At 41.6% G+C, this 13,815-nt stretch overlaps 1 protein-coding gene across 2 annotated transcripts in view; it reads right to left on the reverse strand.

Annotated features, from left to right (window-relative positions):
• Window positions 1-12,613, reverse strand: part of tmie (transmembrane inner ear) — a 91,476-nt gene extending 78,863 nt beyond the window's left edge. The window contains exon 1 of one of the 2 annotated variants that reach the window (XM_048529862.2): window positions 12,408-12,613. In XM_048529862.2, coding sequence (XP_048385819.1) covers window positions 12,408-12,527 — 120 coding nt within the window. In that variant the 5' untranslated portion in view covers window positions 12,528-12,613. Of the gene's footprint in view, window positions 1-6,705; window positions 6,803-12,407 lie in introns of those variants that run through there. The other variant, XM_048529863.2, reaches the window with a different exon arrangement.
• Window positions 12,614-13,815: the final 1,202 nt, after the last annotated feature.

The raw sequence follows: 13,815 nt of genomic DNA on the forward strand, positions 1-13,815 counted from the left end.
TAGTAGAATTTGAATACAATTAATAAATATGGATTTGTAATCTAGTTTCCTTAATGGTGACTATGAAAACAACATTCTGGTTCAATAATGTCCTTGAGGATGGGTAATTTGCCATCCTCACCTGGTCTGGCCTACATGTGAATCCAGACTCACAGCAATGAAGCTGAGTGTTAACAGGCCTCTGAAATGGCCAAGTAAGATATTCAGATCAAATACTCAGATTCTTGGAAAAAGCAACAAATAATAGCTTTCTTAGCTACACCCAGATCCCATGAAAGAGTAAAGAGAAACCTATCCGAATCACAAACTAAATGGCAACAAATTAGAAATTTGTCATCCATCCTAAACAATTTTTGTTTAGATTTATCTAATTTAAGATTGAATAAGTGGAAATGTTAGCAATCATGTGTACTGCGACATAGGAGAATCTCTTTTAACAATTAAACGAAATATGGAGGATTGATCTTTGAATTTTAGCTTCTGATTTAATACCAGGAACTTTCATGAGTTTTTGAAAATTCATTCACAGGATTTGAGAATCGCAGGTTGAGCAGCAGTTATTGTCTGTCCCTAGCTGTTTTTGGAGATGAGCTTTTTGAATCATTGCAGTCTAATTGCTGTAAGTAGACCCACAATAAGACAAAGGAGGACGTTTTCAGACTTACCTCCAGCAATGCTGAAGGGATGGCTATATATTAGCAAGTCAGGATGGTGAATGAGTTGGAGGGGAACTTGCTAGTGATGGTGTTCCCATGTACCTGATGGTAGAGGTCATGGGTTTGGAAGGTGCTGTCCGAGGAGCTTTAACGAGTTGCTGCAGTGTGTCCTGTGAATAATACATACACCTGTAACTGAGCGTCAGAGATGGAGGGTGTGAATCTTTGTATATATAGTGGCAATCAAGCGGGTGGTTTTGTCCTGGATGGTGTCATGTTTCTTGAGTATGTTGGGGCTGCACTCATCCAGGCAAATGGGGAATATTCTATCACACTCCTGGTTTGTGTCTTTTAGATGGTAGACAGGGTCTGGGGAGTCGGGAAGTAAGTTACTTGGTGTAGGATTCATACCCTCTGGCCAATTCTTGTATCTATTATATCCAAATGGCTTGACCAAATTCTGGACTGGCTAATGATAAACAGCCTTGTTGCCCTTGAGAAACTGGTGAAATGGAGAAAAGCCTTCTTGAATGGTAGCCCGCCAGCATGTAGATTGTGGGGAGTTCAGTGAGGCTAATGTCATTAAATGTCTTGGGACAGTGATTAAATTCTGTCTTGTTGGAAATGTTCATGGCAGTTGTGTTGTGCCAATGTTACTTGTCCTTTGTAAGCCCAAGCTAGTTATTGTCTGGAACTTGCTGCATTTAGACATGGATTGCTTTAGTATCTGAGGAGTTATGAATGGTGCTAGACATTTTGCAATTATCAGTGAACATTCCCACTTTTGACCTTATGATGTAGGGAAGGTCTTTGATGAAGCAGCTGAAGATGGTTGAGTCTAAGACACTACAGTGAGGATTCCCAAGAGACGTCATTAGAGCTGAGATGTCTGAACTCCAACAACCTCATTCATCCTCCTTTCTGTCAGAAACTAACCAGAGTTTTCCTTCTCATCTCTACTGACTCAAGGTTTGTTAGGCCTCCTTGATGTTTCACTCGGGTCAAATGATGCCTGAATGTCATTCTCACCATGCTCTGGAATTCAGCTCTTTTGTTCATGTTTGGGCCAGGACAGTAATGAGTCAGCAGCTGAGTGGTTCTGGTTGAACCCAAACTGGGGTCAGTGACCAGGCTATAATCTGCTTCTTATTGTTTCTGGTGGAAACAGGTAACTACATTTTAAATGTGGAAAGGTATAGTCATTTAAAAAAAAGGCCCTTCAAATCTTTGTTGCTGTCAATCAGGAAGATTGAAAATAGGAGAACTGTTTATCTCCCCTCTCATCTACCCATAACACTCAGAATTCTGGATGCTGATGACAGATTTAGGCCAGTGATAGCACTCCCATGTTTAAGTCACAAGGTTGTGAGTGCAACATGGACAGACACCAAAATAGTGGAGAATAAATAAAAGTTCCATCTGCCCTCTCAAGTAGATATAAATATTCTGCGGCACTATATGAAGAAGAGGAGGGGAGTTTTCCCCAGTGTCCTAGTCACCTCTCATCTTCTACCTGCAAATCAAAGATCAGAGTATCTCATTATTTACCCATTTCCAGTTGTGAATTATATTCTGTATAAATTGGTTATGCTGTTTCTCTACAGCACTTGGTCAACTGTGACATATGCAGAGGCTTTAAAGTTCTTAATTTAGGGTAAAAAAAAGTCCAATGATGCAACATATGCTAGCTTTACATAGCTTAGTTCCTCAGCCTTCCATCCCAGTTTAACTTTTATCCTATTCTTCCTGGCACCGTTGGTGGGATCTGGTTCTCCTGTGCTGAATGGAGCCATCTGCTGTCACTGGGGAAAGTTTGGAGGTGAGGACTGCATTTCCTTAGGATGCGTAACACTGTATCTGAATCCTTGTGCCTTCCTCCTTCTATCCAAATTAAGTTCGGGGTAGGAGGGACCATAGTCAAAATTCCCGTCCTGTCACAAATTGAGACTGTTAAGTGTCCAATTAGGAACTAATTCTGCTGTTGCTGGGATGAAGCTGTTGGCAGGGGAACCCTGGCCAAGCAGCATGCATATCAGCGCTAGCTGCTTGGGCTGTCTGTCTCCTTGGAGTGGGTCTGTGAGGTGGATCAAAGTAGATCATGGGATTGGACACGAGGAGGCAGGATGTGGTGGGACTGATTTGCCCTTTGATAGACCCTCTCCCTGTGACCTCTACCCCCAACCCCACATGCCACACTGTGAATAGGGTCCCCTACAATTCTGCAATTCTGGGACTGGGATGGGGGTTCCCTCCAGCCGCAGCCACTAGCTGATTGATCTCGTCAGGGAGGTCTCCTGCTTGTGAGGCTTTGTCAGGGGAATCCTCACCAATGTCTGGCTGGCTTGCGCTTCAAGTGGTCCTTACCTGGGAGAGGCAGTGCAGGTTTCTTGCTGGCTCTCCAGCCAACTGGCCAGGCCACCCCTACCCACATGCCAGAACAAGAGTTTTCCTGTCATATTAATCATACGTGAACCTTTGTCATTGAGCTATTGCAAAACCCAGAAAAGGTCTCACGCAGGCAGTAATTGCCCTATGAGACCTTTGAGAGACATCTGCTATAATTGCATATCTCGAGGAGTCAAAACCAATCCTTAATGCTGACCCAGCCAATTTCCAAAAGGGGTGCAGAACATGTGATCATATTCTGGTACTACACTTGTATCAAAAATGGTTCCCAAAAGAATTTGAAGACTTAGGCATATTGCTACAGGACCTCACAGCTGCATACGCTGCAATATGTGTGTAACATATTGACCTGCTCTTAAAGTTCAGGACATTATTGAAACATCCTTTGAAACAGATGATTTAGAGTTCACCCTGGACAAGGGCAAAATGCATGGAGAAGGTTGAACAATGGACTACAACAGGTCTCAGTGCGAACCCCTGTGTTGCCCAGCACGAACACAAAAGGAATTCTAACACATACACCTTGTAAGTTCATCTATGCTGATGACACTTGTTGTGATACACAAGTTCCATCCTTCTGTAACCTGGACCAGATCCTTAAAGAGTACATTACAGAGCAGCATCTCTCCATTGATTGTTCGAGAATAAAGCATGATCTCAATCCAAGATATTTGGAAGCAACTCTGGAGAGGACTTTGTACTTCCAGATGTCTAAAACAACAATGGTAATAGTCAAATCAGAAACAAATTATTAGCCAAATGCAGTGTTTCTACATGGGATGCTGCTGCCCTAAATTAGTGACTTCAATACAGGGATAGAAAGTACTACAGTCAAGTTTGCAGATGACATTAACATAGGTCGGAAAGTAACTTGCATGAAGAAATAAGAAATTTACAAATGGATATAGACAGGTTAGTTGAATGGGTCAAAATTTAACAGATGGAGTTTGGTGTGTATTATTGTGAGGTTGTCTATTTTGGTACGAGGAATGTAAAGCAACTTATTACCTAAATTGAAAGAAACTTCAGTTCAGAACGATCTAGGTATCCTTGTGCATGAATCATGGAAAACTAGCGATACAGCGGGTAATCTCGACATTTATTGCTGAGGGAATAGATTGTAAAAATAGGTAAGTGTTGCTACAATTATAGAAGGCATTAGTGAGACCACATCTCAAATACTATGTACAGTGTTGTCCCCTTTCCTACAGAGGGATGTAATTGCATTTGAGGCAATTCAGAAGAGGTTCACGAGATTGATTCCAGAGATGAGGCTTGTCTTGTGACTACAGTTTGAACTGTTTAGGCCTATAGTCTCTGGAGTTCAGAAGAATGAGAGGACATCTAAGATATAAGTTGCTAAAGATGATTGACAAATTTGACATGGAGAGGATGTATCCACACGTGTGTCAATCTTGAATGGGGAGTCATAGTTTTAGGTTAAGGGATAGCAGATTTAAAACATAAAGGCAGAGAAATTATTTCTCTCAAAGGGTTGTAAGTCTGTGGAATTAATTATGCCAGAGTGCATTGGATGTTGGGACATTGAGTAAATTTGAGTAAGAGATAGACAGATTTTTAATTAATAATAGGCTGAAAGGTTATGGAGAGTGGGAAGAAAAGTGGAGTTGAGATGAGATCAGTCACAATCAAATTGAATGGTGGACCAGGCTGAGGAGGTAATGGGAACTGCAGATGCTGGAGAATCTGAGATTACAAAGTGTGAAGCTGGATGAACGCAGCAGGCTAAGCAGCATCTTAGGAGCACAACAGGACCAGGATCTTAGGACCAGGCTGAGTTGTCTATTCAGCTCCTAGTTCTCATATTCTAACACTCTAAGCCTCAGTCCTTGCCCTAACCTGAAATATGTACTGCTGCTTAGTAATAGTCATTGTACAGGCATCTTATTGACTATCAATTGCATGCAACAATGTGCATGATAACTGTAACACTCCACTCAACTCCCTGGCTGCCTGTCCTCACAAATACCATTAGTCACATTGTCACCATTCTGAAGTTAGGTCATTAAGCTTTCCTTTCTCGTATCTGGTCGACTTGGCCATTTCAGAGGGCAAGAAATTTAACTCATCCACATTGAAAATTCTGTTTTCCAAGGTAGGACTTCAGATTTTGTTACCTGCCCTTATCTACAGTCCGTTGTGGCTCAGTGTAGAGTATTCTTACCTGTGAACATCAAAGCTGATATTCAGTTCAGCACTGACAGTGCTGCATCGTTTAAGTTACTGTTGTTTGGATGAAATGTTCAACTGAAACTTCTTGATTGGAAACTAGCCCACAGTGGCACTTTGAAGAAAGGTAGGTGGATTATCCTAGTATTCTGACCAATACCTATTCCTTCATTAACATTACAGAAACAGATCATCTGGCTGCTATTATATTGTTGTTAGAAATTTGCAATAGGTCAATCAGCATCAGAGAGGCAAATAGACCGAACAATTCTGTTTTGTCTGTAAGAATGATCCCACACCTTTAGCTTATCACTTCAACGTTCTCAGTCTGTCTTCTCTGATGTGGATTAATGAACATATTTGATACAGCAATCTGACAGGTTTAATGTCACTAACTGAATAATGACTGGATTTGGTGAACTAAGTTTCACCACTAGCCACTGGCACTGTCCTGCTATAACCAGAGACCTGGGCACAAAGGGAACCTTTTCATTTTATAAAATTACATCCTGAAACACTCTTTTATTGTCTGAATTGAGTTCGATTGTTGTTTTTATATAATGATTTCGAATTTACATCCTTTGAAAATGCAATTAGAATGACATCATCTTCACTGTTTATTCACTCAGGCCAAGTGACGAGACCAAGTGTTGAGAGAACTGTTCTGATTCACACTGGGAGATATCTGTCCTTTTAACTTTCAATGTATCTCATTCGGATAGAATCAATTACTTTTCCAGAAGCTTCTTCTGCTTGTCCATGTGAGCAATATTTTGTTGGTGAGCTAACTTTTTCCATTTTTGCTGATCTTTCTCTGTTGTTGGACAAACTTTTTCATATTGTTTATTATCAGGACATTGACAAGTCCAGGATTTCATGCCCATTTTTATTTGCTCCGAGAACATGGTAGTGGGCCTTCTTTTTGAGTGCTTCCTAATATTGAAGCACTTCAGAAAATAGTTACAAGTGAAGCATGTTAGTGTGAGACTGAAATCATTTATAGTTCGGATTACATAATACAAACGTAGTAACAAGGAGCAGGAGTAGGCCTTTCGACCCTCACCTTTGCTTCACTGTCTTCTAATTTCACTTGCCTCATTTTCACTTCCTGCTACCAATATTACTTTATCCCAATTTGGGTTACCCCTCAGTTTTCCTTTCCCTGGCAAGCCAGTTTTAATCTGCCTGACAGGACTAGCAACAAGAATGTCAGTTCTAGCCCTGTTAAAAAGTAATATATCCAGATTGTACAGGCCTTCATCAGCATCAAAACCAGAGATCCGATGCTCTCCCACCTACACCTTCTCCAGCCATGTGTTTGATCGAGTCCTCCTCATATTAACAGCACCTGCCATTGTGAGTAATCCTGAGATTACTGTTCTTGAGGTCCTGCTCTTTAGTTTCCTCCATTAATCAGTAAAATCTGTATTAAATACCTCATCCCCGTTCCTACCTATATTATTGGTCCCAATGATGACCATGACTTCTGGCCTTTCACCTCCACCACCCCGACCTCACTCTAGAAGGATATGCTGTAGCCATTCCATGATTCCTTGACCCTGGTATATTTCTAAAACACATTTAAACATCAGAATTACTACCATTCTGTGAAACCATATGAGTGTCATCATTAAATTTAACATTACCCTTAACATATCACATTAAATCACATACAGTATTAACCTTTGTCATCAAGATTTTGGGTTTGTAATGGCTGTCTATCTTTGAATATACCAAAGCCACTCACTGTGGTAGAAAATTCCAGAAATTCACAAACGTTTGAAGAAGTGTCTCAGACCTAAATGGTCAACTCCTTATTCTGAGTCTGTGACACTGTGTTCTCAAATCCCTAGCTGACAGAAACATTTTCTTATCTTCCAACTTGGCAGTCCACCTGAACATCTAATATGCTTCGATTAGATGACTGCTTATTCATCAAAAAACATAGGATACTCCAGTTCTCCTCATAGTACAGTCCTCTAATCCCAAGAACCAGTCGAGTGAACCTTCATTGCCCCTTTGGGACAAGTCTGAGCTTCTTTATTGAGAAGGGGAGAACAGCACAGAATGCTCCAAATGTGGCTTCATGAAAACCCTGTGTAATTGTGATAGGAGGACAAGGATAACGGGCACATGGCAAAACCACCAGCTGGAGGCCATGCACCATTCTGAAGGAGAATCATATGTTCATTCATTGTTGATGGGTCATTACCTTAGAGCTCTACACCTTACAAAAGTATCAGAGCATCTACATCTCACAGACAGAACACATACAGTTTATCACAGCCTTTACAAGGGCTCAAGTTAGGAATTGGCAATAAATGGTGTCTTTAGCAGAAGCGCCTACATGCCAGGAAAAAAAAATTAAAGAAGATCAAAATTCAAGATTTGAGAATAGATTTTCCTGACTCTTTTGCCCTGACGAGTCATGTAAGATAGTTGTAAATCAGAACAACATTGGGAACTAGTCATTGATAATGGGAACTGCAGATGCTGGAGAATCCAAGATAATAAAATGTGAGGCTGGATGAACACAGCAGGCCCAGCAGCATGCTCCTGAGATGCTGCTGGGCCTGCTGTGTTCATCCAGCCTCACATTTTATTATCTCGGGAACTAGTCATGTTAGTCTGTTCTGTGCAATATTCCCAATATGGTTTTTCTAGTGTCAGTACTTGACTGTGCCTGGAGAGGGCAGAGTAGCCTTGGTTATGAACTTCAGATGCCTTTACATGGATTTCTGTAATGGGCCAAGAGTAAATGGCCTTAGTGAAAATCCAGAATCCTGAATGTTACTCTACCTGACGTTTGGCTTACTGGCAATGTTGTCAACGAAAGCCTTTAGGGATTTGTCTTTGCCGGGAAATGAAAATGGATACAAAATGAATTGGCAGCTCATTTTACACTGTACTTGATTTTCACTTTCCATCTCTTTGGCACAGTGTAAAATGGGGTCTTCATTGGTTCTGGGCCCATTTCAGCTGCTTTACCTCATTAAAATATCACTGTTGCTTCAATTCTTGCTTCAGAAAATTGTTTATCTCATACAATTTGTGACAAAAGCTGCAACCAGTGTCAGAAAGCTAGCACACAGGTGCAGCAGGTAATCAGGAAAGAAAATGAATCTTGGCCCTTCCTTCAACAGGGTTGGAGTATAAAAATCAAGAAATCTTGAAACTGTGCAAGGTGCTAAGAGACCACATCTGGAGTACTGTGAGTAGTTTCGATCCTCTTATCGAAGGAAAGATATTCTTTCATTGGAGGCTGTTTAGAGAATATACACTAGGATGATTCCTGGTATGGAGGAATTGTCTTGTAAGCAAAGGCTGAACAGTTTGGGGCTGTTAAGGGGCTTGACAGGGTAAAAGCAGAGAGGCTGTTTCTGTTAAAGATGGAACAAAAGGCAAATTACATGGTCGTAGGAAAACTAAAATAAAAACTTTTTGCAATGTGAATGTGAACGGCAGAAGAATGAAAAGCTCCATTTGAAAGCTAAAACATGAAAACAAAGAGATTTATATAAATGCATTGCATAGCCCTCAACTTCCCAATGTTTCAAAAACCTATCTACCTCCTCTTTTAACATTTTTAGTAATCAAACCTCCACAACTCTCGGGTGTAGAAAATTCTAGACATTCACTACTCACTGGAAGAAGAACTTCCTTTGCATCTCCGTTTTGAATGAGTGTCCCCTTGTTCAGGAATTGTATTCCCTAGTCCGAGAAATCCCTACTAGATCTTCTCTACATCCAACCTGTTAAGTCGTCTCAGAATCTTGCACATTTCAGTAAGATTGCCTTATATTCGTTAAACAGTAATGAATAAAAGCCTGAACTGTTTAGCTATTCTTGATAAGTCAGTTCCATCAAACCAGGAGACAATCCATTGAATTTCTTTTGAACTGCCTCCAATGTCAATATTTCTTAAACGGGGTGACAAAAACTGTACACGTTACTTCAATGCAGCCTCACTAACACCCTGAATAGTTGTAACAAGTCTTCCCTGTTTTAAAACTCCAATTCCCTCCCCCTCTGCCCCCAGCAATGAAAGTCACAAATTTTATTTGCTTTCTTAATAACTTGCTGCACCACACTCCAACTTTCTGTTTCATGCATCAGTGTTTTTCTATTTAAATAAATTTTGCTTTTTGATTCTTCCAAACAAAGATCATGATCTCGCACTTTCCTACATTAAATCCAATCTGCTGAGCTTTTGCTCACTAACTCAACTGCTCTATACCCATTTGCAGATTCTTTATGTCCTCATCACAACATAACATCACAGCTATTTTTGTATTATAGCAAATTTGGACGCATTATACTCTATGCCTCCTCCAAGTGATTAATGTAGATAGTAAAAAGTTGAAGTCCTAGGAGTAATCCTTGTGCCACTTCACTAGTTATATCTTTCCAATCTGAAAAAGACTTGTTAGTCCTGCTCCAATTCTGCGTTTATGGTCTAACATTCAATGTTTTGGCCTCAACCACTTTCGATGGCAGAAAATTTCACAGGTTCCCTGCTCTCTGTATGAAGAAATATCTCCTCATCTCAGTTCTAAATGCCCTATCCTGTGTCCAAGGGAGTTTGTTAGCTCACTTGGCCTGATAGGCTGGTTTGTAATACAAAGTAATGCCAACTGTGTGGGCTCCATTCCCACACTGGATAACATTACTATGAAGGACTCTCCTCACCTGAGGTATCAGGTTAAACCAACACCAGATGTCTGTGTCTAATGAGAGAGTAGGGCTATGATTCCTTTACTTTAGATTTTGACTCTTAGTTCTACATCTTTGACTATTCAGTTTTTCTAAATGCCATGCTATTTCTTCCTGAATAATTAACTCTGGCATTTTCCCAATGACAGATATTGGGCTAATTGTTTCTTGTTTTCTGCGCGCACCCCCCCCCCCCCCCCCCCCCACCTTTTTGAGCAGAGCAATCACATCAGCAATTTTCCATTCTGCTGGAGCCATTCCAGGATTCAGTGAGTTCTAGAATATTTCAACTAATGCCTCCATTAATCTCTACCGCCACTTCCTATAAACCCTCTGATGTAAACCATCAGAATCTTGTAAAAAGCAAAAGAACAGTGGATGCTGAAAATCAAGGGAAAAAAAAACAGAAGTTGCTGGAAAAGATCAGCAAGTCTGGCAGCTCCTGTGAAGAAAAAAAGCAGAGTTAATATTTTGGGTCTGTTGACCTTTCCTCATAACAGTTCTGAGGAAGGGTCACCGGACCTGAAAAGTTAACTCTGATTTTTTCTTCACAGTTGCTGCCAGGCCTGCTGAGCTTTTCCAGCAACTTCAGTTTTTGCATCAGATCCTTGTGACTTGTCTGCCTTCAGCCCCACCAGTTTGTTAAATACTTCATGTCTTTCGATAACGACTGTTAGATTTTTCCGCCCATTAGCACCTTGTAATATCTGGGCTCGGACATTAACTCTGTTTCTTCCTTAACAGGTGCTGCCAGATCTGTTGAGTTTCTCCATTGCTTTGTGTTGTTGTTTCGGATCTCCAGTATTTTGCTTTTATTTGACTGATATCTGCAAAACAGTCATGCATTTTGTGGCAAGATGGCCACTTGGACTGCTAATCCAGGTAATGTTCTGGGGATCTGGGTTCGAATCCCACCAGGGCAGATGGTGGAATTTCAATTCAATAAGAATCCATTAATCCATTGTCAATTGTCAGGAAAAACCAGGAAACTGTCATTGTTACCTGGTCTAACCTACATGTAGCTCCAGACCTACTGTAATGTGGTTGGCTTTTAATGACCTCTGGGCAATTAGGGATGGACATTAAGCTGGTGATGCCCTCATCCTGTGAATGAATAGTAAAGTTAAAAGTTAAGGAGCCTATTGAAGGCCTTTCCCATCAGAACTGGTCTGTTTATGTCAGCAGGTGACCTGCATACTGTGGTTGAAAGACATGAAATTGAAATAAGTGATCCACACCGCCAGACTGGCTGGTGGTCGGGAATGTTTCATCCCATGAGCTTTACCCACCATCCAGGTCACAAATCTCTCATAGTCAATGGGCTACAGCTGGAAATGCTGTCCATCTAGTGGAGGGACTGTCCTTCCATGATCATACAAGCAGCTGTGCCCTTCTTCGATTTAAAACTGATTAGACTTCAGAGTGTGAGTCAATCTTGAAGTTGCACCCCCATATATTATACACATGCACATATATATATATGTATGTAGGAGTTGAAAGAGCTCACCTTGGCTGGTGAGACCACTGATGTGTCATTACTGAAAGGCATCCTTTTGACCTTCCAACTCAGAAGCCCACCCAACATGCTTGTACAGTAAGCACACATCATAGAGTCATAGCAACATACAGCACGGAAACAGACATTTCGATCTACCTCATCCACGCCGACCAGGTTTCCCAAATTAGACTAGCCACATTTTCCTGCATTGGCCCCACATCGTTCTAAGCCTTTCCTCTTCATGTATCTGCCCGAATGTCTTTTAAATGTCGTAACTCTACCTGTATCTACTATTCCCTCTTGCAGTTCGTTCCACATATGAATCGCCTTCTGTGTGTAAAGGTTGCTCCCCAAGTCTCTTTTAAATCTTCCTTCTCTCACCATAAAATTATGCCATTCCAGCAAATGTCACTATCGGGTAACCATCTCGACACCATGCCAAGTCAGGAACCTGCCACCCTCTCGAATAACCTCACATCGATCTCCCATCCCATACCTCCTCCCTTCTCCCCAGCAATATTTCCCCATTATCATCTATTAAAGCGATACCCTGTTGCAAAACTTTCGCCAGTGACAAAAGGATAGGTTTAACAAACTGCTGGCCTTAACACACAGCGAAAACATTGAGAAAGGCACTAACATTGGAGAGGGAAATAAATTTCCTGGCATTGAAACAACCAGTGACAATATTAGGAAGTAAATGAAGCAAGAGAGGAAATAAGAGATCACGCTACATGTTTGAGCAGCAAAGGCTGAATGACCCCAAATGTTTCTCTGTAGCAGACGTTTGTCTTTCTTGTTGAGTAGCCAGGGGATCCAGGCCTTCCGAGACAGTGACAGCACAGCCTGTAGTAACTAGTAACACCAAAGGCAGCTCAATACTACAATGACGCAGAGGATAGGGTGTGAGTGAAAAAGAGAGAGGAAACAAACGCGTAACTCACGTCTGGATTCAGGAACTGAGAAGATGCAGCTGAGATGAAGAGAGAGAACAGGGCCGTGACGGAGCTGATTATTATCCTGAGGGCTGAAAAGCAGCAGTATGGGTTCTCACAACACGCCATTCCCCTGTATGCTCCCCTTGACCCAGAGGCGGTCACGATAGTTGTACATCTACAAGCCGGCACATACACACACCCTGAGAGGCTGAGTGATTGATGAGGGGAAGCTGGTCTCACAGACTTCACATCTGCCCCTGAACCAGCTGCCTTTTTTTTAATTTCACGGTACACAGGGCCTGCACTGCACCCTGGGGAAATGCATTAATTAATTAAATGAATCTCCTTTTACACACAGGCTGCACACAAACACTAGTTAAGGAAACCATGAGTGCTAATGACTGGGACAGTCATTTTGTGCCAACAAAAATATGCTTCAGCTCTCCCTGCAGCTGAAAACATTTTTGCATTGATCTCTGCAATATAGCAGCACTGCAAGAAATAGCTCACACTGAGATTATGTCCCTCTCCCTGACTGATCTGTGGATGGGAAATAGAAGCAGAAGTAGACCATTTAGCCCCTCAAGCCTAACACACAGGACATAGAACAGTGCAGCACAGGAAGAAAAACAAAGTTGCTGGAAAAGCTCAGCACGAAACGCACAGCACAGGAAGAGATGCTTTGGCCCACCATGTCTATACCGACCATAACTAACTTAATCCCCTTTGCCTGCACATGTTCCATGCCCTTCTATTCCTAGCCTGCAAATGTGTCTGTCTAAATTCCTCTTAAACTTTGCTAACATGCCTGCTCCTACCACCTCCCCTGGCTGCATATTCCAGGCACCTACCACCCTATGCTTATAAAAAAATCCCTTGCCCATCTCCTTTAAACTTTTCCCCTCCCGCTTTAAACCTATGTCACCTGGTATTTGACATTTCCACCCTGGAAACGATTTTTCAACTTCCCACGCCCAATCCATGCCTCTCATAATTTTATATACTTTTATCAAGTCATCCCTTAGCCTCCAACATTCTAGCAAAAACAATCCAAGTTTGTCCAACCTCTCCATACAGCTAATACACTCCAATCCAGCCAACATCCGAGTAAAGAAATAATGGTAACTGCAGAAACTGGAGAATCCAAGATAACAAAGTGTGAAGTTGGATGAACACAGCAGGCCAAGCAGCATCTCAGGAGCACAAAAGCTGACGTTTCGGGCCTAGCCTCTCTGACGAAGGGTCCAGGCCTGAAATGTCAGCTTTTGTGCTCCTGAGATGCTGCTTGGCCTGCTGTGTTCGTCGAGCTTCACACTTTGTTATCTAACATCCGAGTAAATCTCTTTTGCATGGTTTCTAAAGCCTTCACATCCTTCCAATGGTGTGACACCAGAACTGTATACAATACTCCAAA

This window comes from Stegostoma tigrinum, chromosome 5, assembly GCF_030684315.1.
Source record: "Stegostoma tigrinum isolate sSteTig4 chromosome 5, sSteTig4.hap1, whole genome shotgun sequence".
In the NCBI taxonomy this organism is placed as follows: Eukaryota; Metazoa; Chordata; class Chondrichthyes; order Orectolobiformes; family Stegostomatidae; genus Stegostoma; species Stegostoma tigrinum.